At 36.3% G+C, this 25,884-nt stretch overlaps 5 protein-coding genes across 6 annotated transcripts; 2 read left to right on the top strand and 3 right to left on the bottom strand.

Annotated features, from left to right (window-relative positions):
• The first annotated feature begins 2,571 nt into the window (after window positions 1-2,571).
• On the top strand, window positions 2,572-2,880 carry LOC110711368. Its single transcript, XM_021889740.1, has one exon. It carries the CDS (start codon window positions 2,572-2,574, stop codon window positions 2,878-2,880), a length of 309 nt encoding a protein of 102 aa, XP_021745432.1.
• An 8,061-nt stretch (window positions 2,881-10,941) lies between these two features.
• Window positions 10,942-12,947, bottom strand: LOC110711378 (berberine bridge enzyme-like 10). Its single transcript, XM_021889751.1, has 2 exons — window positions 12,073-12,947; window positions 10,942-11,842 (listed from the first exon to the last, which is right to left on the bottom strand). The coding sequence occupies exons 1-2, from the start codon at window positions 12,890-12,892 to the stop codon at window positions 11,031-11,033; spliced, it is 1,632 nt and encodes a 543-aa protein (XP_021745443.1). The 5' UTR covers window positions 12,893-12,947; the 3' UTR covers window positions 10,942-11,030.
• A 1,198-nt stretch (window positions 12,948-14,145) lies between these two features.
• Window positions 14,146-16,393, top strand: LOC110711375 (peptidyl-prolyl cis-trans isomerase CYP28, chloroplastic-like). The gene is made up of 2 exons (XM_021889748.1): window positions 14,146-15,128; window positions 15,602-16,393. Exons 1-2 carry the CDS (start codon window positions 14,366-14,368, stop codon window positions 15,808-15,810), a joined length of 972 nt encoding a protein of 323 aa, XP_021745440.1. The 5' UTR covers window positions 14,146-14,365; the 3' UTR covers window positions 15,811-16,393.
• A 287-nt stretch (window positions 16,394-16,680) lies between these two features.
• Window positions 16,681-17,643, bottom strand: LOC110711376. The gene has a single exon (XM_021889749.1). The coding sequence runs from the start codon at window positions 17,184-17,186 to the stop codon at window positions 16,761-16,763; it is 426 nt and encodes a 141-aa protein (XP_021745441.1). The 5' UTR covers window positions 17,187-17,643; the 3' UTR covers window positions 16,681-16,760.
• Window positions 17,644-17,778: 135 nt separating this feature from the next.
• LOC110711374 lies at window positions 17,779-25,196 on the bottom strand. Of its 2 annotated transcripts, none has more exons than XM_021889747.1 (10): window positions 24,779-25,196; window positions 21,905-24,535; window positions 21,641-21,819; window positions 21,457-21,525; window positions 21,224-21,376; window positions 20,973-21,136; window positions 20,700-20,847; window positions 18,802-18,924; window positions 18,629-18,716; window positions 17,779-18,201 (listed from the first exon to the last, which is right to left on the bottom strand). In XM_021889747.1, exons 2-10 carry the CDS (start codon window positions 24,483-24,485, stop codon window positions 17,999-18,001), a joined length of 3,708 nt encoding a protein of 1,235 aa, XP_021745439.1. In that variant the 5' UTR covers window positions 24,486-24,535; window positions 24,779-25,196; the 3' UTR covers window positions 17,779-17,998. The 2 variants fall into 2 exon arrangements, with proteins under 2 accessions (XP_021745439.1, XP_021745437.1); XM_021889745.1 differs by having other exon boundaries at window positions 21,641-21,825; window positions 24,779-25,193.
• Window positions 25,197-25,884: the final 688 nt, after the last annotated feature.

Raw genomic sequence — 25,884 nt, 5'->3', positions numbered from 1 at the left:
CCCGGAATCTATTGACATGACCCGCATTTGATCCGACCCGATCCGAGTTAAAAGAATAATTTTGACCCGAATATATCCAATCCGAATAGACCCGACCCGAATAGATCCGACCCAAACTCCATCCGATTATTTGAATTCATACCTCTACTCATAGTCTCATGGTTGCCAACCCTCATTGGACCGTCCAATAAATAAGTCTAGGAACGAGTGAAAGACACAAAGTGGGTTCAATAAATGGAAGTTCCCTTTAATAGCTCATCAGTTAACTAGTTCTCCATTTCTCATCCAACCTAGCTATGAATTTCCATTACTCCCTTTGGGTTTTAAAACAAAGTCTCATGTTCACTTTTGCACTATTTTTATATACTATTTTAACCAATATGTGTTTATACATTCTATGTAAGAGTAAACACAACCATAATGTCGCTTGTTAAAATTTAAAACTATAATTTTAATATACTTCGTATAATTATACAGTAATTATCAATTTTTTTAATCGTTCTAAGTTTTTGTTTTGACAAATATACCGATTAAACTGAGAGGCTTAAAAAAAGTTGGAATCTTTTTTTTTTTTTTTTTTTAAGGAATTGTAACAAGCAGAGTGAGTGGACTAGTCTAGTAGAGATATTTAAAGCCTGGCTTTGAATGAAAAGTTTAAGATGGTGGAAATGAAGGACAAAGCCAACTGCCAACAATATAATATGGTTCATGTGACAGATGTATGGCCGGCCCGGACCCGTTGGAGGCCCGGCTTTCCAGCTCTCAAATTTGGACTTCTTCTTTCCATTTGGGGTGAGGGGACCGTTGGGCGACTTCACTTAACTTTTTCTCCCTAAAACTCAAACCTCTCTCTTTACTTTACGTTTCAAAACTATTCTGCATTGCGTTTTGTATCAAGTGCTCAATCTTTGACGAGTGTTCCGTCACTTCCGTATGCAATGTCGACATCGGTTTAGTTCTTTATGGATCAACTACCTAAGTAAGTAGCACTTCTATTTGGAGTGCCACATCTATCATCTATACTATACGGAATATAAAAATTAGGTGTTTGTTTGGTTGACATTGAGAACACACTCGTAAGAAAAAAAAAAAAAACATAAATTGTGTATGTGTAATTTATCACCGCTTTGTCAATTATTTCTCGAAATTAGTAGTGTTAAATTGTGAATGACTCTTTTTGTCGAGCTAATCAAATGAAGTTGTATGTATTTTGTGAAGCAAGTAGTCTTGAAGTAGGTAAGATAAACTCTTCTACTAAACCAATATATCTCATAGCTCAACATGACTGAATGTACGGGCTAAATATCTTAAGAGTAAGGGAAGGGTGAAGCATGTTCTACCCTCAAAGGACCCTTAGTGAAGATTTGAGCCCATAAAAGGCTCCACCCTTACCAATAGGCCAATATTAACTTGGTACAACAGATTGACTTTGAATGCCATAATCGCTGGCTAATTACCATTAAGTAAAATTCTAGTCTGTATCTTATATTTCATCTAAATACACTAAAATCTACGTCAAAACTCTTTAGACAGAGTTAAAGAAAAGTTATATTCCAAATGCCTTACAAACTTAAATATGCGGTTAACAATTTGAAGAAACACGGAGAGTATTAGTTTTCAGTACAAGGATATTTAAATATCAAGGCCCTATTATCATCACTTTAAAAATAAAGTCGTTGAAATGAAATAATTTTTCACTAATTATCTACGAAGTATTATTAACCAGTAAGTGAACTGAAATTGTTTTTATTGAAATATGCTTATTTTTAATAAATTGTAGGTATATTTTACTTAGGGCTTGTTCACCTCATCTTAATTTCAAATCAGTTCAACTCCAATTAGCTCATTTCAGTGCAGATCTTAATTTCCTTCTCTCATAAAATATTCATTTCAGTTCTATTCTGTTCAGTTCAGTCCAGCTCCAATCAATTCGATTCAGTTACTGTGAACAAACCTTTATTCTCCATAGAGTATTACTACTATATTTTAAGGTGAATGAAACATAACCTTAATTTTAGGGTCTGTTCTAATTGACTGAATTTAGCTGAATTGAACTGAACTTATTATAACTGAACTAAAGTAAAAATAATGTGAAGAGAACAGACTCTTAGGGCATGTTCTCATTGATTGAACTCAGCTGAACTGAACTGAACTGAAATGAGCTGAATTGAACTAAACTGAGCTGAACTGAACTGAACTGAAATAAATATTTTATAAGAGAAGGAAATTAGGAGCTGAATTGAACTGAATTTCAACGTATGAGAACCCCTAAGTCATTCCAAAATGAACATATGTTAAACAGAAGTAAATAAAGACATGGAGTAATATACTCCGTGTTTAAACCGAACGAACCCAAAAAAAAATCTAAACAAAGAAACGAAAAAAGCAGTTTAAAAAAAAGAAAAAAGAAAAAGGCGTGTTCCGGTAGTACGACAGCTATAATTTCTCGCAACCTCCCAACTCCCTTCCCCTTTCTCTTTCTCTATAAAACAAACCCACCTTCCCTTTAATATTCTTAACTACAATAAATATACAGACTATTTCTCTCCTCCCAAAAAAAAAACAAAAACAATGGCAGCCTCAGATCAAGGGATGTTCATGCAGTACTGTGTATTCGACGGAAGCATCTCCGGCAACAGCGAGATCCAACGGCGTCCTTATCACCGTAACTGCAGTTGCGCTCTTCATCGTTCTCGAGGTGGAGCTGCTTGTTCTCACTCTTCTTCACTACCAAATGTCACTTACCCTATTCGACGAACCTGGAGCGAAGGAAGCTTGGCCTTGTCTTCCTCTTCTTTGTCTAATTCTTCTTCCTACAATAATCTTGCCAGCCTTTCTCTCTCTTCCTCTTCTTCCTCCTCTCAGATCTTTCATCAGTAATAGATTTAATTTAAAAATAAATAAATAAATTAATTAGTTAGCTGAGTTTGGTTGTCTTCAGGTTTTTCTTTTAGAAGGGGTCCTATATCTTATGTATGTACCTACTACTACTGCCTGGAATACCGTTGTAATCTCCTTTTTCTTTCCTCTATTCATTCTTTGTAGTTATTAACATGTAAATAAAAAAATACATGTTCATGATTTTTTGTCTTTTTTTTGTTTTTGAATTGTTACATTAGTCATTCTTTTCACTGCGTTGATACATGAACAGATGAACTAATACTTGTATCAATGAATGATGTACCATCTTTTGCAATGAATTTCATTTTATTTTCATGCGTCATCTTTCCTAACGTTTTATGCACGACGTTCCAACCAAAAAAAAAGGGAGAAAGTAATACAGTACAATATAAAAACCTGGCATCAAATGATCAAAGTATCAACATTAATTATATATACTCAAGTTGTATGGAGCTAGCTAGGTCGTTGAGAGTTCGAGACATTTCTAGAAAATGCTGTCATTTATATTTTGATGGTTAAGTTTGAAAATGATAATCTTACCTAAATAGTGCTAAACTCAAAATTATCAACATTGAAGATGTTACACAATTTTTACTCCAAACTTTTAATTTTACTATGACATTAGCTTAGGCCCCGTGCCACGACACGATAAGGGCTTCTTCTCTTTAACTTAATTTCACTTCAGTTTATTTCCAATCACTTCACTTCAGTTTAGCTTAGGCCAAACTTTTAATTTTACTATGACATTAGCTTAGGCCCCGTGTCATGACACGATAAGGGCTTCTTCTCTTTAGCTTAATTTCACTTCAGTTCATTTCCAATCACTTCACTTCACTTCAGTTTAGCTTTTAATTTCTTTCTCTCATAAAATATTCATTTCATCTCTATTCAATTCAGTTCACTTTAGTTTATCTTAGTTCAGTAAGTACCTAACTCGAGTTTGGCACAAAAAATCAAAGCTCAAGGTTTTTAGGTTTTTAATTTGACCCTGCCATATTGCTCCAACAAGGCAACAAGTATAGAAAAGAAGCAAGAAAAATACCCCCCTCCATGGTACAAGTACATCAGCGAAAGCTACGTAACTTGAATCATACCATGATTACTGTTGAAACTCATTGTAACCCACTTATGAGTATCCTACATTGGAGAAAGAAGAGAGATGGTTTCACTTTATAAGGTAGAGGAGTACTCTCCTCCTCCTTGTTCGGGTTGCCCATACCCATTTCATATTGTTTCAAAAATTTAACAATTACAAAGCACTAAATTAAAGTACTAGCTCTTCTTGATTAATTTCTTACCATATATCTTTTTTGCATCTTCATTTTCCCCAATTGCACGCTACTGCAGTGGTTACGAAATTAGAAGGCACAAGAAAAATGCAAATGGAGTATGCATAGAATTAAACAAGCACAAATCTGATTCTATAAGCAAATGTAGCTCCTTTACAAATTACTATAATATATATTCCAATATATAATTTCTTTACTAACGTTACTTCAATTGGAAAAAGCTTCACTAACACAAAAATGTATCTAATCTTTAAATATGTAAGAGATTACTCCGTAATAGTCCACATCTTTCTAGAAAAGTTTTCAACAAAATCCAAATTAATGATTCTTCTATAAGACTTTAATCAATTTCCACTAAAAGAATATCATAAGAAGCTTCCTTTCACGCGAGGTAAAAAGCAACTCTCCAAAATGTTCCTGTTTAATGTAATTAATCACATTTTTGATGTGACATTTAAAAAATTTATGAAGATGGAATATTAATTCGATCTCTACCTTTTTACTATTCAAGACGATGAGTCGATTAGCACTTGAAAGAAGCCAACTTTGTCTATAGTTAATGAAGATAATGGAGTATTAAATAAACTCAAGCAATCCAAAGTTAATATCTCCTACAGCATAAGGAAGTATTGTGCTTATCTTTTTTTTTTTTTTTAAAAAAAAAAAAAAAACTTTAGCACTTGTAAAGTCATGACAAACAATAAAGTTTTATATTGTAATTTCACTTTCTTATTGTATAGAGTTCACACTAACAAGTTTGAACAAAAATCTAAATCTCATTAAGTAAATGACTCAAGTTCAAACAATTATAAGTTTATCATTGTTCCATTTATAACTTATTTTGGAATAGTACAAACTCAAAATAATCCCTGTATAACTTTAACTAGAAATATAATTGTTGATTAATTAGGTTTTGATGATCATAAACTAATGATGATTATCTATCTAACGTGTATGTTAAGTTGTGCATAGAAAGAGCAAGTTATGCTTGGAACAGGATACAAGGAAACTGAGTAATGACAGGTATATATGTAAGGAACTTGAGCAATATAAGATAAGCAATAGAGGAACAAGAACAACGATAAGTGTTATGATTGATAAGCATGATGATGGCTAAGGAACCATGAAGGTAACTATGTAAACATGTGTTTACATATGTTAGCTTCATAAGGTAAGTATCCTATACATATATAGGTTATGTATGTGTAGGAGTCTTTTAGTTTAGTTTAGTTTTCTTTATTGTTTTTATAAATAAAAAACTAACCTTCTGTTTTACTTTGTTATTCTCAGAATTTTGCTCAGTTTGTCATCATCAAAAAGGGACAACTTGTTGATAGGGCTGTACACCGGTCCAAAACCGGACCGGACCTGACCCGGACCTGAATGGACCGGGACCTGAATCCTTGATTTTTAAGGACCGGAGACCGGACCTGAATCAACAGGTCCGGTTCCGGTCCAGACCTAATAAATCAGGTCCGGTCCGGGTTTGGACCTGAATAGACCTGATTATTTTTTTTTTTGATTTTTTTAAAATAAGATGAAAGTGCTGACCTGTTTAGACCTGTTTGGACCTGTTATGGACCTGTTTGGACCTGTTTTGGACCTGTTTGGACCTGTTTTGGACCTATTTAGACCTGATTGGACCTGTTTAGACCTGTTTGGACCTGTTATGGACCTGTTTATGGACCTATTTAGACTTATTAAATAAAAAAAATAGTTTTACCGGTTTCAGGTCCGGACCTAAAATTTCCGGGTTTTACCCGGACTGGACCTGAAACCCGGAATCCTAGAATTTCAAGGACCGGGACCGGACCTGAATCTGCAGGTCCGGATTAGGTCCGGTCCCAACAGGTCTGGTTCAGGTCGGTTTTCAGGTCCGGGCCAGTTTATGTACACCCCTACTTGTTGACCCTTATGAGGTTTTGATGATGATGTTAAGAATTGAGCAAACTCCATTTAATAAGGATTTTCTAGTGTTGTGATGTTTGTAGGTTCAGTAAGCGTTGAGGGCTGAAGTAGGAACTGAAACAGAGGAACTTTAGAAGATCCATGAGGATACAAGTACAGTTAGAAGAAGAGTTCCAGAAATGGAACTTCCAGAAGTTTCTTAACAGGAACTTCAAAACGGGTTGTAACGACCTGGTTCAGGTGTAATGCTGGGGCAAACCCTAAGATCCAGAATCTATCAAGACTAAATGATTCCAGAACAAGAGTTTCAGAGAAGCAACATGAAGACAGAGAAATAGAAGTATATTGCTCTAGAATTCATGTAAGTAAGTTGGACATAAAAGTCGATCTGGAACAAGTCTATATAGAACCAAGGTGAACTCCAAACAGTCAATGAAATTAGAGTAACTGACTTGTCAGGAACTCAGAGACTGTCAGAGTTCAGGAACCTAATAGGAACTTAAGTATGCACGTCGTTAAAAGTCGGTTTTAATGATATATATATTTATCTAATACGTGCATATCTTTTAGGGATTTGGTTTTACTGAATAAAGATATTTATCTTCTAATAAATCCCTTTTGGAAAAAGATAAATTTGTTTAATAAGTATTTTTAAACAAAAAGATAAGATTGGAATAAAATCTGATTTTATGTTAATTATATCTTACTATTCATAACAGATTTTATCCTTAACAAAAAGATATATTTTCGGAAAACTAATTTTTAGAAAATATCTTTTAAACTTATCTTTTTAGAAAACTTATCTTTTTCAAGATGAAATGAATAATTCGAGTAACTATAAATATGCTCATATGTATTCATTCAAAGTTGAGGCTGACGAAGTGTAGTGGTCGTGCTTAATGGTTTTATCCTTCACCACGAAGCTAAGTCAGTCCTCCTGGTCAAAGTTCCTATCAGGTTTTTGGTTACAGTACGTCCAGTGAGTTCCAGACAGATCTTGAGTGTTCAACATATTAGTTTTATCTCTTTATTCATAGATATGTATTTAGGGATATTCAATGAGATCTTGTAATGGGAAAAAGGGTTTTGAGTGTTTTTGATTTTGGGGTGAGATTGTGAATTCTCTTAAATTCACGTTTGAGTGTATGAGTTTGAAATCTCGTAAAATTCGAGTGGTATTTAGTCACCCCGAGTGTCTCTTGGGTTGCACAGTGAGAAAAAGGAATCCGAGTGTGTCTTAGGTCGAGAAAGGAACCTGAGTGTGTCTTGGGTCGAAAAAGGTGCCTGAGTTTGTCTTAGGTCTGATAGGATAGGTTCTTATCAATTAGCAAGTGTCTTAGGAGGAACTTGCAAAGCAAAGGTCTGTGTAATAGGTTGTACTAGGAGAGTTTCCTATTATAGTGGAATTTGTTTATAAGTCCCAATAGGGCCGAGGTTTTACTTCCAGTTGGGCAATGGATGGTTTCCTCGTAAAACTTGCTGTGTGCTTTAAGTTCCTTTACGTTTTGTTTTTAATTTTCGCATAAGTTCCGCGATTGGAACCTACTACCATTCACCCCCCCTCTTGTAGTAGTTCATCTAAAATAACAATAATTTTTAAAATAAACATAATATCATCAAGTTTATTAATGTTCATTATTTAATCTAGCTTTATTTAGTCTTGTTGAAGCTCGAACTCAATTTTCAAATACAAATGACACTTTTTCGAACAAACTCAAACAAGTCAATTAAAGTTGTAACGAGTTATACCGGAACAAGAATTTTGAAAAACTTCTTTGAGTTCGAGTGAGACCCGATAATCAGACTAAAAATGACTCAGTTAATTATAATCATCTATGTAGTCAAAGGCCCGTAAATTAATTCCGCCTTAGATTATGGGTAATGTGGTCATTTACTCTCTTCATGTGCTTAGAGTTTGTTTTATTATAGCAACACTTTTCCCGTCTATAAAGACTAATATGATCCCGCAAGTTTCCCAACTTTCCCGGAGAGGGAAAGAAACCTTATTTGTTTCCTTCCCAACCACCTCAACCAAAAATACTCGTACATCCAAATACAACCTTTATTTTGTTTGTTCAGGTTGGGTTAGGTTAGGTTAGGTCAGATCAGATCAGATTAATGGCGGGAAGCGGAGTAGGCAGTGACGGAGGGCTACTATTCCGCGGAGTATTTGAAGGATCCATTAGCGGTTCCCACTTAGAGATCGATCGACGACCTTACCATAAGAACTGTACCTGCGCTCTTCACGGTTTATCAGGAGGAGGTGCCAAGTGTCACCATAGTAAGCCACCCAAAGTCTCCTACCCAATCAAACGGTCATGGAGTGAAGGGTCCTTAGCTTTGTACTCTGCATCCGCTTCAGCGAATCCCTCCCCTTCATCCTCCCCTGCCGTTGATAAGGGTATCCCTCCTCCTCTTCCACGCACTTGTTCATCATCAACATTCTTCTCTACTAATCCTAATTAACAACTTTTGAGTTTTGACTCTAATTTTTTCTTTTTAATTATTATTGGTCATTTGATCTTATGATTAATTACATAATTATATGTTTGTTGTGCTAATGATCGATTTAAATATAATCGATTTAAATATAATCTGATTAATTGAGATTATATTATAAATTTTGGGGGTTTATTTTGATTTTTGAATTACTTTTGAAATACAGTGACAGCGTTAGTTAACGGGGCAAATTATAGCAATGGGACCCATGCTTTTGCCTTAATTATAGCATGAAATTGCTAGTTTTTGTGGAATTTGTGGTATGCATGATTGATTATGTCAATTATTTTGAATATTACAACTCCTATATCACTCTTTATGCACTGTATTTGTTTTTTATGGGCTTTTTTTCGAGTGGTTTATTAATGTGAAAAGAAAATTAGTACTGTATGAAAAATCTGATAATTAATCATATTATCATATACTCCATACTTCGTAATTTGCTAGCTTGGAAATGAAGTTCCTGCAACTTTAATGTGTTGCAATCGTGCAATTCAATAACAAGAGTAATTTGCTTTGATGATGAAATAATATCTCCGATTTTGTAATTTTAGGGTATTATTTGAGAGTGATAAAATATTTAAAAGTTGCAACTAAAAAAAATCGGAGGTAGATATTAATTTGACTTAAATCTATGCATTCACATTTAGTCCATTTACAAGTATATAGTGTATTAAAATGAAAGTATCTATTTAAAGACATGTTTAATTAGTATCACCCTCAACTATTTTCGGTTTTTTGGGTTACATATATGATTTTGAAAGTCATAAATAATAGAATCATAAACTAAAAATTAGCTATACACGTACTAATCATGTTGATTTAATAAACTAACAACCGTAAACAAAAAATGATACTCGTAACCAACATCCCCTAATATATCAACTTTCATTTCAATTGAGAAAAGGATGTAAAGAGTAAATAATAATGGATTGAATTTTAATATTTCTTTAGATACTCGGGGAGACATGACCTCAACGAAAATAAAAAAGAACTAAACAAGAAAACTAAAAAGAAACATAAGAAAACTAAATACAAACTATTTGTGACATTGTCATTCCCATGAATGTCTGAAATATTTTATAGCATACCTGTGTGTACCGTGCACCCAACTAACCCTAAATTAGTTTTTGCTCTTTATTTTATGATTAGGTCGTGTTTGATGAATAACTTAAAGCTGAAGCTGATTATATTAGCTTATTTGACTAGCTAATTGTATTAACTGATTTGACTAACTTATTTTATTAACTAATTATATAAAAGTGTTTGGTAAATAGCTGATAGCTTAAAGTTGATTGAGTATGAAAAATGACTAATAAGCTAATTGTGGAGTAGGTAGTATAGGTATGATTTTAAATTAAATGGGGGTATAAGTGTCATTTCACCATAAATTAATGAATAAATTAATTGAAAAAGCTTCTAAAAGGAGCTTTTTCAAAAAAAGCTTATTTAATGGAATAAACTCTTCAAATAAGCTTCCCACCAAATACCTTGAATTAGCTTATTTAATAGTCAATAAGCTAATATTGGTCAAATAAGTCAATTTTGCTCAAATAAGTTGTTTACCAAACACTGTCTAAATGTAAAATAATCATCAAAATGAGAAAAAAATGCCAATGGATATACCATGCACCCGGAATATGTAACAATCTCTTGACAAAAGGATTTGGCACAAGTCCAAGGGTGGAATTTGAATAAGCTCTTCTTTGATAGATTGGGCTACTTCTTTATTTGCTAGTAGTCCAATGTTCTATTGCCCTCTCCATAAGAATGGGTAGCTTTTACATACCACTCCCGATGTTTAATTAATAATTCCAACAATTTAACTTAATGTTGTACACACCAAAGATTAACTTAATGTTTGTATGAAAGATAGAAGTAATAGACTATAGAGTACGGACTTAGCACTTAGAACCCAAAAATAAGAGCAATCAATCAACAAAAAATATATACACATGTCGTATCTATAGACATACATGGAAAAGTATAAACTTCCACGAGATTATTTATAAGTTAGTCGAACATGGGCCGCACTTACGTTGAATCTCCGCAAGACATGCTCATCAGCTCATGTTTAGTGTCTTGTGATCTATCATGTGCAACCCCCCATTTTGGTTTTAGTACATGATATTGGAATATAAAAATAACTATTCATGTCCTAATATTGCCAAATGATAGTATGAATGAAATCAAGCCATTATAGAATCAGGGTCAATAGTATTATATTTTTTGTGGATTTTTGAATACATTATTCTATTAAATCAAACATATTATATATGGTTAAATATATAGCATATTCTATACGAGTATAAGCTAATACCAAGTGTCGCATTACATACGTATATAATATAATACCAAATGATTGTATCATTTTTCTTATTGTATTAAGAATTGGGAGAATAGTAAATTTATAAGGTAGGAGCAAAATAATTATTACACAGGCAAACGTAAAAGACCGTTATAACCTTTTTTAAAGTCCGTATTATCCAACAACATATAGAGTGTTGGGATACTTTGCTCATGGGAGAAAAAATTAGTAGGATCAACCCTAGTTTTAACCATCACCAACTTGGGAAAATTACCTTTGAAGTATTTCTCCCAAGAAGATCCAATATCCAAATCCACATAATTAAGGACAGCTTCTCTTGGAGAATCAGACGCAAACTGTCCCATAAATTCATACAACTCCTTAGCCTTATTCAAGTAAAATTCATCCATGCCATCCTCAACCCATAACAAGTCATAGAAGATCATAAACGAGTTCCCCTTTCGATGAGCAAAAGGGACTGCAGATTCGTCGATTTCATCCATCCTTCCTCCAAAAGGAGTCCACTCCATATACACAACGCCCGTTTGCATGATCTTTTCCCAAATTTTGGGTAGAGCTGCTTCAGGGATTGGCGTCTTGATGAAGTCCCCCTTGATCTTACGATATAATGGATGTTTTATGTCGTAGTTTAGTAAGATTTCGCGAGGGGTGCCTTGAGGAATGTGATGCCAAAACATGGCGGAATCAATCCATGTCATCTCCTTGCAATCCTCTCGAGTTATTCCTAGCTCAGGGAAGCTTTTGTCCATGATCTCAAGGAGGCTCTCTCTATCTCCAAGAAACATTGAGATGAAGGACGCTTTTATTGAAAGGTTACCCGATGTAGTTGGACACACGCTTGATTCTGCCCTTACCAGAAGATCTTTGGGGAGCTTGTGAGCTATGTTTTGCCATTTGTATAAGATGTGATTTACTCCTGTTAAGATATAATAAAATTTGTCAAATAAATGTATAGTACAAGTATATATTTCAAGTATATAAAATCAATGAGAGACTTACTAAAATAATGCAAATACGAAATTTACATTGTGATTATAAGAGAAAGTACGTACTAATTCAACAACTTCTAGCATAAGGTACCTAGGAGTGATAACAATAACCTTGTAGTATCAAACATGTACGAATTCCCTATATTATAGCACGTACCTGGAGTATTGACATCTTTGTCGACATTGAAGACAGTAACGGTAGGAGGCACACGAACAAGACGAAGCTTCCAAGCCAAGATGACCCCGAAACTAGAGCCTCCACCACCGCGAATGGCCCAAAAGAAGTCCTCGCCCATTGCTTCCCTATCGAGAATCTTCCCATTGGCATCCACAACACGAGCATCGACAATGTTGTCGACAGACAAGCCATACTTTCTCATTAAGGCTCCATATCCTCCCCCACTAAAGTGTCCCCCTGCACCGACGGTGGGGCACACTCCTGCAGGAAAGGCATGGACAGGGCTCTTCTCCGCAATACGATAGTAAATCTGGCCTAAAGTGGCCCCCGATTGCACCCATGCCGTCTCATCATTGATGTCGATCTCAACATTGTTGAGGTTGACCAAATCTAGTAAGATGAAAGGAAAGGGGGCCGTGTAAGAGATCCCCTCGAAGTCATGGCCCCCGCTCCTAGTCTTGATCTTAAGACCATTGGCTCGAGCGCAAGTGACCACAGCAGGCACATTGAGCTCGCTCTTAGGAGCTACAATGAGCAAGGGCTTGCGAGTGGTGGACTGTTGATATCGAAGGTTGTAAATACGGTTGTCGAGGAGTTCCTGGAAGGAGGAGTTAGTTGGTTTGTATATAACATCGGAGATAGGGTAACTTAAAGGACGGGATTGCTTCCCTAGGCATTGGATAAAGGCATCGATGATTGTATCATCAACAACAACAATATTATTGGCTGATGATGAAGATGATGGTATGAGAACAAGTATAGAAATGACGATGAGTGACACCAAATAACAGTTTGCCATAACTATATGAGTTAGTTAATAATTGTTTTTCAGTTGCGGAACATACATGTATGTTACATTTAAATAAAAAGATACGAGTAGTAGTTGTACCAAAATAATTTAATAAATGATTAATAGCTCCCATCTACTACTACTTCCTCTTGTCCATGTGCTGCACGGGGGTTAGTCGCCAAGAGATTATTGTATGATTTTTCTATATTCACATTATAATTAACAAATTCATTTCTTTTGACTTTGGCATTAATTTGCAATTGATTGCTGGTTGTTGATTGTCGGCTGGTTAGATTGGCTGGTTTGACCGCTTGTTTGACTTTTTATTAGTCTAGAAACATATTTGGTAAAATTGGTTGTTGGATGTTATTAGTAACTTAGGTAACCAAAAGCCAAAAGCTACTCCAAGTAGCTTTTTCATTTTGGCTTTTTTGGCAAATGGCTGTTGGCTGGTTTGACTGGCTGTTTGTACTGACTTTTTTGTTGACTGTTTGACTTTTTATTAATCTAAAAACATGTTTGGTAAAATTGGCTCTTGGATATTATTAGTAACTTGGGTAGCCAAAAGCCAAAAGCTACTCCAAATAGCTTTTTCGTTTTAGCTTAAAAGCTAGCTTTTCAAGCTTTTAGCTGGCTGATAAAGTCATTTACCAAATATAAATTTTGGATGTTTGAACAAATGAAAAAGCCAAAAGCCAATAAAAAAAGCCTATGAAAAGTCATTTACCAAACAAGCCATTTAACTTCTTAATTAACTTAATCATGTTAGTTTTTGTTTACTCCCACAAGTTACTTCGTTTACTTTACTTTGCTGATCCCTCATTATATGATGATACATGTGGGGATACAGCAACATTAACCACTTCTCTGATCTATAGAATAATAGATTGTTCAATTGCTAAACTATGCACATATATATATGGATGCATGTTTCTTAGCTTCAACTATTAAGATATCAATTTTGATTACAACAATATGTAGCTATAAATCTTATAACGTGTAACCTGCAAAATGATTCATCTACTTCATATTCTTGCCTTTTGGGTGTACGGTCAATTAACCTATTATATTAAACTAAAACTTTAATTGATATGGTCAATTTTAGCAATAAAGACTTTCATTCTATTATGTTTAAAAAGATTTTATCGATTTAATTTTTTTAGTGTTAGCTCCAACTTGTAAAATCTTTTTGAATGAGACCGGCCAGATCTGGCCATTATAAATGCCACCAGTCACCACCTTTTTATATTTTTCCCTTCATATTTCTAGATTCTTTAGGAAGGACCAAAGAAAAAGAGAAAAAAAGCAAACGAAAATAGTAAAGTGGGAGGCATTTTTGGTACACTAGTTTAATACAAAATCTAAATAGAAATAGGGCCTACTTATCTTAAGTGAAAGGCTAGCAGAAGTTTAGAGCTCCAATCACCAATCTTTCCCTTTCTCTCCCCCACTCCAATACACAAATGTAAAGCTAATACAACAATGTTCAGTTTCTATTCTCCAAGATTTCTTCCTCATGTATTGCCTCCCCAACATCTACAACATAGGAATCTTACTTCTACTAATACTACCATTTCCTCTTCTTTGTCATCTCCTCATCACCAACATAACACTACTATCCCAACCCCATACCGCGATGCTCAAACCACTCGCCGCTCCATTCTCCTCCTCTCCACCGCCCTCTCTCTTCCTACACCACCCTCCTCGGCTGCCAATGCTCCTCCACTAGACACCACCATCACGGACCGGGTCTTCTTAGACTTTAGTGTTTGTCCTAACTACTTTCGAAACCCAACTCAAGGCCAGGCCCAAGATGAACCTCTATGCGCCGATTCTGAGCTCATGGGCCGTGTTGTATTGGGCCTCTATGGGAAGATTGTTCCCATCACCGTCTCCAATTTCAAGGCCATGTGCGTTGGGCCTATGGGGTACAAGAATACATTGGTTCATAAGATCCTCCCTGGCCAATTCTTAGTGGCAGGCCGGCAAGGGAGGAAAGATAAAGGCGAGGTGGTTCCACCTTCTTCTGGCCTAGTCCGGAACACAGAGACGGTTGACTCTCGGGCTTTTATGTTGGAGCATTCGAGGCCTGGTGTTCTTTCCTTGTGCTTGTCCGAAAACGATGATGAAGATGATATTAAGCTAGACCCAAATTATCACAATGTGGAATTCTTGATTACCACTGGACCCGGCCCGTGTCCGGAGCTTGATGGTAGGAACATCGTCTTTGGGAGTGTCCTTGAAGGTATGTTTTACTTTAACCGATTTTTGTTTTGCTTACTTAAAGCTAGCTAATAAACGGAAATGTACAAGTATCATACTACGGGTAGTAGTTTCTAGGAAGCATAAAGCATTAAAGCCTAACATGTTGTTTTCATATATATGATTCTTACGCAACATTAGCAATTAAAATAGACGACCATATACACTATCAGCTATATAACGCGCATAGGAAAGTAAAAATGAACAAAGGAAGTATATAGTAGGAGATGATCAAGAGATATATAGCATAAAAATAATCCTGTTACCTCCCCGCTCAACACGAGTGCTCGATCTTCCCAGGGCATTTCCCATTCTTAGCCTTTCAATTCTCTCCTAGATGGACATTATTATACATGGTTTAAAAAGAAAAGAACTTGTAAGGAAAAAAAAAAAAAAAAAGTATGTATTTGTTAAAAAAAGAATGGATGTAGTTTGATGGTGGAAAATTGGAAGCAGGGATGGATATAGTGAGAGCAATATCATCTGCACCAACATACAAACCAGCTGAAAGGATAAGGCAATTGAATGACTTGGCAGGATTTCTTGGAGACGAAAGAGCCCAAATTGCTCGAACTTTTTGGAATCGTCCTCTTAAGTCTATTTATATCAGTGATTGTGGTGAACTCAAAGTTACTAAACCTTCACTCACTCCATCCCTCCCATAATCTCACTTCCCTTTACTTGAGTTGAGCATATACTTAAATTTTTACTATATTGGACTGTAATGTTGGTGAGAGGAAGGCATAGTTTACACAAAGATGTGAATACATTGAGCTACCTATATATGGTTTGTTTGCCATTCATTACAGTGTAAATGAACTTTTAAATAATTAAGTGGTATTTAAAATTTCAGTCATGAAAATATTAGAGATCAAATGTTGCCTGTCTTCTTGATTAAATTAAAGATTCACTCTTTTGCAGTACTATTGACCTTATTCTTATATACCGTGATCAGTCTGAAGTATGCAAGTATCAGATAGACTATGGTGTGTACTCTATATGACTTTGTCTTATGTAATTGATAAGGAAAGGTTGCATACATCTAGTTTACCCTGTTCCCGTTCAGGGCTGGACCTTGTTTAAAGGTATCAGGGTAACATTGGTGCCGGTATTGGTGAAAGTACTGGAAATTAATTACCTGATTAGTAGGAAAACGGTATGATGATGATGTCAACGCGATACAAATATCTAATGTACAGTTTTGGATATCTTTGCTTATTGCTTACCAGTCCAAGTCGTTGAGCAGAAGCTAAAAGTCTACCCACTCTTGCTTATTTCATTTGTCCATTGCTTTGGATTAATGATTACATACTAGTCAACATTTTGCAAATTTGACTAAACCTAATCAATACCAGAGAGGGGAACAACAATGCAAGGGCAGTTATGGGAGTTAATTCTTATGGGTATTATCATATGTCATTGCCTTCAATCATTTCTTAGTTTAAAAGCATGCTGCAAGAAAACAATGATTTCGTATGTAATAGGCATGAAATTCAAACATTGATAGAAGTGAAAGTCTTCCAAGCAACATAATATAGGCAAATTCCTGAATCCCCAAATCAAATTAATTAATTTTGAGCATATACATCATTCACAGAAGTCAACAAAACATCAATTAAGTAGATGATCTAGGCTTGTCATGAAGAACAACCGGGGGAGCAAACCTAGACGAGAAACCAAGGTTACCATCTTTATCATCGTCGTAATTGCCATTATCGAAATTAAGAGTATAATCGAAAGAGTTGTATTGAAAATCATTCCTCTTCTTATTATTAAAGTAGCCACCAATTTTCCTAAGGAAATTCTTCCACTTGGGTCCAGCAACCAACTCTGACACCTCTCTTAACTTCTTTACCTGTCTCATCACCCATGACTCCCTCTCTTCCCGCCTTTCGGGCAGAAGATTCAGTCGATCACCGCTGTTTGTTGTATGATTATGGCTCGTAAACACCCCAAAACTTCGAAAGCAACCACATCCTTGTTCCTCTGACTCGAGCTCGCCAGCCTGCATCAAGAAAGCATTTTCTTGAGGTGTAGCCATCAAAGGAGGGAAGAAAATAAGAGAGAATATTGAGGTAGGATGAATGGAGAAGTTAAGTTTTTATATAAAAATTAGCGGAGAAGGAAAGAAAGAAGGGAGAGGAAGCATCAAAGAAAATGGCAACTTCAAGTCTAAAATGGCAAACGCGGGAGGGTTTTCATTTTGTCAAAGGGATGCTGACTTTGACTTGTGGTTTACGTGCTACAATTAAATTTTATAACTCTACAACTTGGTGAGTAATTTTGAAAGCAAAATTGGACATAATTTCTCCGAAAATGATAATTATTTTCCTGGTGCTGTCTGGGTGTTTTTATCCCTCAGGGCTGCTATTGTATGCACACGGCTTTACACGAGGATAACCAGGTATAACCTGGCTTAATACACAATCACTCTTTTTCTTTCTTGCATTATGAGCCTAACACTTGATCACATATCCCTTTTCACGTTGCCAAAAAAAAATGGAGACAGATACCTTAAACCCCCCAAAAACGAGGCTATGTGTGCTATCCACAAATAAAAAAATAAATAAATAATTTAAAAAAAAAAAAAAAAATCGGAAGGGGGGATAAATAAAAAATATTAAAAAAAAAAATTAAAAAAAGAACATGTAGTAAATCAATGCCTATTCAACAATTCTATTTTCTTCTCCTTTTTCTTTTTTTTTTTCTTTTTTTCTTTTTTTTTTTGGTGGGGTGGGGTGGGGTGATCCATATGGACCATATCCATAAGACTATAATGCCATGTTTCCGGAGACCAATATACATAATCCAACCATGCATCAGCTAAATGACAACCAAAAAGATAAAAACCAACTAGGTGTTTGTTCTTGTAGTTGTAACTGGCGTTTGCCCCTTTGCTGGAATCTTGGCAGCCATACAGCGCAACTCATTAGCAATTTCAGTGAAGTTCGGCCTCTGTGATGGGTCTGCAGCCCAGCATCTCTCCATCAGTGATCTCCAATCTGGGTCACAATTCACTGGGACTGGTGGCCTCAAGGTGTTGCTCACAATTCCTCCTAATTTCATGTTACAAAACAAAATGGAATCAGATATACCTACATTATTCAAACTCAAAACCCTTTCCAGATATAACTTTTCACAAGTGAAAATAATCTATGGCCTACCGAATTTTATTTTTTCTCTAGCAAACTTAAATTTGATGTCACAAATAGTCCCCTTCACGAGAGTCCTCTAACTATAATAATACACAAGAAAATTTTGAAACACTACGGAAGGCCAACCGAAATGGCTTGGACCTCATTACTTCTACTATCATCTACCATAAGCAAATGAGTAATTAAGTCACTCAATATCATTTTTTTGTCATGTTTCTCCTGCAAGTTATTGTCATCCTGACAGAAAGAGTTACCAATAACTCACAGAGAAAAAAAATCTACGAAACCATGCAACATAACTCACAGAGAAAAGATTTTTAAGAATTACCAATAATAGCCCCATAGTGCAGGTCAGCATATGGCTCTTCTCCAGTAAGAAGCTCCCACAAAACAATACCAAAAGAGAACACGTCAACCTAGACATGACAAATCTTAAAAATTAGCACTAGATTACTGCTGCCAGAAATTAATTAAAATCATTTGGTTATAGAAAATGACAACCTTCTCAGAGACCAGACTGCTGCTGCCACTCAGCAGCTCAGGTGCCATCCAAGGAAGGGTACCTCGTACTCCCCCTGATATTAATGTTTGACATTTCACTTTGGATAGACCTAAATCCCCGACCTGCAATCAAAGAGGGAGTCATATATTACTTCATAGTGCTAAATCAAAATCTCATTCTAGTTCAGCATACAGCAGCATGAGATACACCAAATTTTCCGTACTGTCCAGTAAAACCTTTCGTCCTCCAGTAGAAAAAAAAAAAAAAAAAAAAAAAAAAAAAAAACAATTAAACAAGACATGCCAACGAGGCAATGTTATGGTACAGCTATAGCTCTTAAGTCCTTAGATAACTGAATGGAACACAACCCAAGAGATGTTTTGTTTTTCAGCGTAAACTGTTCCCTGTAGCAACTTTACTTATTACCTACAGAGATTGTTAGCAGAGTAAGTCACAATGATGGAGCGCTCAGTGGCGCCACCAACCCAGCCAAAAAAAAAAAAAAAACAAATAAAACCTGCACCACGTCCAAGATCCCCACACTCTACTCTTCCCCACCCCTTCCCCCTAAACACACACACACACAGAATAGAAAGTCATATTAGTTAACATATTCCATATATTTTTTCTATTTGACATACGATGTCAAGTCAGCTATAACCAATTCAAAAGAAGAAACCTATCACTGAGAACCATGCATGACAAATTTGGTATAGTAAACCAATCATTTGTTGGAAAAGGATGTTTCAATAGTAAACCACACACCACCAAAAAAAAAAATTTATTTAGACCTTAACTTATGAAGCGGGGCGGGGGGTCATGATGAGGAATATAGCTTTCAGTGCTCCAAGCCACGGATAGTACACTGAACTGTGAAGCTATGGCAGATCACAAAGGCACCGCTAAGCAAATCTAGAAATAGAAACAAGAATGTTGATACAGTTTTTGTGTGTGATACTACTAATTAAGATTAGCTCTTTCCTAATAGTTTTACAAGGAACTCCAGACTTGCAATGTCATTAGAATAATAGAAGATGTCACATCACTAATAAGGAAAGCATAAAAGACTATAAAATCACAATTGTGAAGCAGCATCAACAAATCTTTCTTACTCTTATGCATAAACTCAATTTTCAACCAAAGAGTAACCTTGCATTATTTCAAGAAGTCAGGTTCGGACTTGAAATATAGAATCTCAGATGCCAAAGTCAACTGTTTACGAATAACTTACAAAAATCATTAGGTACAAGTGACCTCTGCATGCAGTCTTGATAGCGTAAAATATTAGGGCTCAATGGCTCATGCTCTAATCATTATTTCTCAATCTAATTGCACATTATATGTTTGACACCGACCTTTGAAATGCAACTGTGTTACGATAAATTGATAACAAGCATATTTAATAGGCCATGTTTGACACGGAGCTCATAATACTTTCCGCTTGTCAAGTTCCATAGCACAAAGTAACAAGTTACAACAGACAAACAAGCTATAAAAAGCATAGAATTTTTATTTACTTTTTTTTTTTTTTTTTTAAAAAAAAAGTATATGCTCTTTCACTCACACACACACACACACACACACATTCCCCCCAAAGGCCCAAACCTGTATTACGAGATGAAGGAAAGAAAAGAGGAAAAGAGTTCTATATAAGGGTGGAAATATTAGAATCCATATAGCAAACATGAATATATTCTTAGTTTCTTACTTTTGAGCTTTGTCACTTGACATTTTCCCAAATTCCCAAGCTCCAACACCAGGAAAGAAGAATAGATTGACATAAACAAAGACCCATAATTACTTTTACAACCTTGATCATAGATTTATAGTACAATCAACAAGAATATGCTAATCTAGAACAAATTTCTCATCGTGAACTCAGCGATAAGTAACTGACCTTGCATATGGGTCTATGTGGATCTCGAAGATTGACAAGCAAGTTGTCACTCTTAAGGTCAAAGTGCACTATATTTTTTGAGTGTAGATATTCCATTCCAAATGCTACATCCATAGCAATCAAATGCCGCTTCCTCTTGTCAAGGTTCCTGAAATGAATATAGTGTCAATATGTTGATCGGAGGATTGCGTGTGAGGAAGAAGCACAAGATGCCCAACAATATTACTAGTAGCAAATAACACAGGCTTAGAGTAGTAATGTCAGTACACTTACTTTTCATTCTTCTGCAAAGCAGTTCTAAGAGAACCATTAACCATGAACTCAGTAACTGTAGCCACAGATTCACCAGGACCATCAAGCACAACACCATAGAAAGCTACCACATTTGGATGGTGCAAGTCAGCTAGTTTAATGGCTTCATTCCAAAAGTCATCTCTCTGGAAAAAAAAAAGGTATTAAACTAAGCAAATGGAACAATACAAGAACATAATAACACATGACAAGAGTGATGAATCGCCTATTACCATGCGTTCTTGTTCGGGAGGCTTTCCAGCAAAACACCTGTCATTGATTCGTTTAATAGCAACATCAGTTCCTCTCCATTTTCCGTGATAAACAGTGCCAAAGGTGCCAGAACCAAGTTCCCGCAACTCTTCAAGATCGCCATTCTTAATAATCTGTGACATATCAGTAGCAAGATAAGTTTTCTAGTGGAATATTAACACCGCAAACAATGATATACTACTAAATGATTCACCTGTAAACGACCAAGGCCATCTGAGAGTGGAAACCCAAAGTTAGCCTTATCGGATTTAATATTCATGGCCTGTTGTAAAAGGAAGGAACACATACACATAGGACAAATGTTAACAGGGAAGAAAAGGTAATGATAATATTTGTACCCTTATCCTTTCTGTAACAAAATTCTACATATAAATCACCTCCATCTTAGTCTGTAGAGCAGCATCACTATTAGTCTGACCTTCAATCATATGGCTCACTTCAGAAAAACTTGTTTCTTGTGATGAAAAGTCAACATTTGATGGCACAGAAGAGTGGAGAACTGAAGCCGCAACCCCCTCAGCCGTTGCTTGTAGCTGTTGTTTGATCCGCTCTTCAGCTGAGCCTTCAATAAACACTTAAGGGTCAACAAATGAATAATATAGACACAAAATTGGCTTAGATAAGTAGGCTAAATATCTAACCTTTGCCTGATTGAACTTGTTCAGTTGTCGATTGAACATCAACAAAATTTGCATCTGCACTTAATTCTCCATTTTGACGATTATCAGCAGTAGATGTCTCTCTTTTTGTAGCACTTTTACTAGGTTTAGGAGGGGGGAACTGAGTCTCATGCCGCATATTCCAAGGGTCTTGGTTACTAAACAATGAGTTCACAGAATCATTCCCAACGGCACCCCAGTTATGGGGGGATGTTGAAGACTGCATATTACTGTTTGAAGCAACAGTCTCAGGATATCTTGTAGCATCAGGTCTCAGATCACTACTGGGTGATATTTCATTACACTGATATTGAACTTCAGCAACGGAAGATGGCAAAATTTCACTTTGGTTCATCTGGCTTGCCTCCTGAAGTAGTGCAGGTCTAATGAAGGAAGAACTTGCCAATGGCTCTATCCCTAATGTGTGAGAAGGCACCTGCTCCGAAAATTCATCTTCCCGAAGTTGATCAATATGGGACTTGCCCTGTTCATTACTAGGAAGAATATCAGCAGGTTTCCCTTGGAGATTCTCTTTTCTGAGATCCATTGGTCTAATTTGATCATTTGAGATAGCAGGCCTTATGGCATCATCCCTAAATGCCAAGCTCGTAACTTTTCCAGAATAGTCTACTGTCGTTTCAGGAACAAAATGTTCAGGAGCATGGTAAGCAACACCAGTGGGAGCAGTATTGTCACCATTGACAGGTTGACTCACTAAATGCTGCTGGATACCATCTTCAGGACATGACATGGGGGCGCTGAAAGGAGTCTGCGCATCACTTACTAACCCCATCAATCCCTGATTCTGTGCAGCTGCATGCAATCTATTAAGATCATCCAGACGAAGGCTTTGATAAATCAGGTTTGTATCAGAAACATTGATTGTGTGACTATTGTTCTGGTCATGTACAACAGTGTCAGAATGTGCATGAGGCAGTGCCTTTTGGCACATATAGCAATCTGCTGTTGTAGGGACTACCTGTTGATGCGTCACCCATCCCTTTGAGAAGGTTGCATGGTCTTGTGGAGGGACTTGGGGCCACCCGTAACCTCCACCAACCGGGGCTTGATATGCATTATTATAGTTAGGTTCGGCAACAACTCTCTGTGAAGGCTGTACAATTGGCTGACGAATATTGGGATTCATGCTCATATGAGAATTAGTGGGAGCCATTGTCATCTGTACTGCACCAGGTACAAACTGTTGGTTCAATAAATGTGGGGAATCACGATATTGTGGATGAATGAGTATGGGTCTCGGAGTACCCATAACTTGGGGATTTGCATAAACCACATGTGAAGCACCACGGCTCAATGCATCTTGGCAAGGATCTATATACCCACCTAAATAGGGGGGAGTGTGAGGTTGAAAATTCATGCCTGGTTGCTGAAAATCATATCCCAGGGGCTGTTGTTGCCCATGTGCAGGTACAGGAACTACTCTCTCCACCTCAATCTCTGGCTGTGAAATTGCTGAGTGAGGAACTATCAAGGAAGGGGCAGAAACATCCAATCTAGGTGTATTATCATAAGAACCAGCAGAATCACTTCGAGGAGAGAATATGCTGGCAGATGGCGGTCCACTGACATCGTGACCAATTGCTGTCTCAAAGACCTCTGACCCACTAACATCAGAATTCTGAGTTGAAGCTACACTTGCAATGCTTTCCTTCCTTGTGATACCACCAACAATACCTTCTGCGACTCCATTGACGGCATCCACATATCTCTGCCCAGTATCTTGCAACCCCTGCAGGTGCACCACACCAGAAGGATCCAGCTCCGAAGCAGAGAACAAAAACACCCTTAGCTTGGCAGACCCATCAGGAGACCTCTCTTGCAACTTCTCAAACTCCTCCATCATATTATCAAGATCATCAGAGCAAGAAACCGAAACTAAGGCATCAAGATCTTCATCAGGGAGCTGATACTTGATCACCACAGGTTGCTCACATGTATCCGCCATCTTCTGAACCAACTCCCCAAAAGTTACATCCCTCCTAACACTAATAATCCTAGTTTGGCCACCAACATATCTAAGCATTCCATCACTAGGACGAGGGAGTATCTTCCCCCCAAAACTACACAAGAATTTAACTTTCTTCCCTGATACAGAATCATCCCCTCCATCCACATTCACTTGATCAAGACCCTTATGGGTTACATTTCCACTCCCACTCCCACTCCTACCCCCACCAACTCGGGCCCCCAAATTTGGGTTGTAGGCATACCCTGACGAGCTAATGCTAGCACTACTACTAGGAGGTGGCGGGCCCATGGGAGACTGCATTCGCGGGGCCCACCAGGTAGCGGGGCCCAGATTCGGCCAACCTGAATTTACAAACCCCATGCCTGGGATCCCAGCACCAGAACTATCAGTGAAGAATACCGGCATTGAAGGAGGACTAGCTACGTCGACTCCGGTCATGTTTGGGTAAAATCCATCAGGGGGCCTACCTGAGGTGGTGACAGGTGATGGGGCAATGCGGGTTTCATCGGCAACACTACGAACTACATTTAAGGGTCTTAGATCTGCTGACATCGAGTTCTGATCAAATTCCATCTTTATTACACTAGATTTACACAAATCACCAGAATTTTCCCCAAATTAACCTACATGAGAAAATTTATGGCGAATTTTATTAATTAAATTAAATGCTAAAATTTTGAACTTTATCAAATTAATTAAAATAATAGTTCAGAGGGTATGTAAATCAACAATTGCCAGCTGAATTAAACCAAAAACTAACATCCAAAAGGGTATATCTAATATTAATAATACTAGTAAGCAAGAAAATCCAAAAAGAAAAAGAAAAAAAAACACAGAAATTAATAAAGAAAGGCGTAGGAGAATACCCAATTTGATGAGACAAAGGATGAGATATCAAATTAACATCAACCGGCACCGCTTTGATTCTTGAATCCTTTCTGTCTCTTCTTGTTGTTCTTCCTCTTCCTCTTCTACTTCTATTTTCTGGGTTCTAAGATTTCAGTTCTTTGGGTAATTCTTAATTCTAAATTAATGTAAAAAAATACCCTTTATTTAAAAATTAAAAATATGTCGAGAAAGAGGAAAGAAATTGGAAAAAGAAAATAAATTCGAATTTGTAGGAAAGTTGAGTATGAGAAGAGGGTGTCGAACTCGAAGGTAGTTAGGTTTTAAGGTAGGCAGAAAAAATAGAGAGAAGAACGAGGAGTGTTATTGGAAAATGAAGGCACGTGGATGGCTTAATGTACTTGTCTAATTGGTAATTACTCTTTATATCATCTCTTTTAACTTCTTTTGGACTCTCTTTGTGGACCCAACTTTCTTAGTATTCAGCCCTATGACTTTTACTACTTTTGTCAATTCTAATTTCATTTCATTTTGCTATGTTTATCATCTACTACTATTGCTTTCATGCTCAAAACACCCACCATCATTTCTGCTCTTCAACTAGATTCCATTACTTTTTATCTCCTTGATCATATAATTATGTGTTGTATACTTCATATAATATACATACACCCTCCGTTACATATTACTCGTAACAAAAGAAAAATTTATGTCTCATAAATAATACTCTTTTGTTGCGAGTAATATGTAACGGAGAGAGTATTATATATATTAGTCGTTCCATAAATATTACAGAGTATTTCATATACATATAATGTTTATCTTTTATTCCGTATAAATATTTCACAAAGATTGAATTATATGGGAATATATATAGGTAAATGTAAATTACAAACTTATAGTACTGTATATTATCGGATACATTCATTTTCTATTAAAGGTGTGCTCTATTGATATGAACTTATTTCACCAAAATCGATTTGACTTAATTTTTTTGTCATGTTTACACCTTATTGGGTCATATATATGAATCCTATTTAGGAGCGATTAACCATTTTTAAAGTTTATTAAGCATACAATGCTAGTTAATTCATACAAATCTACATCAATTTAAATTGAATTCTTG

The sequence above is a fragment of the Chenopodium quinoa genome, unplaced genomic scaffold, assembly GCF_001683475.1.
Source record: "Chenopodium quinoa cultivar QQ74 unplaced genomic scaffold, ASM168347v1, whole genome shotgun sequence".
Classification (NCBI taxonomy): domain Eukaryota; kingdom Viridiplantae; phylum Streptophyta; class Magnoliopsida; order Caryophyllales; family Amaranthaceae; genus Chenopodium; species Chenopodium quinoa.
Note: the sequence above shows the minus strand (reverse complement) of the source record. Positions and strands in the feature narration are given on the sequence as shown.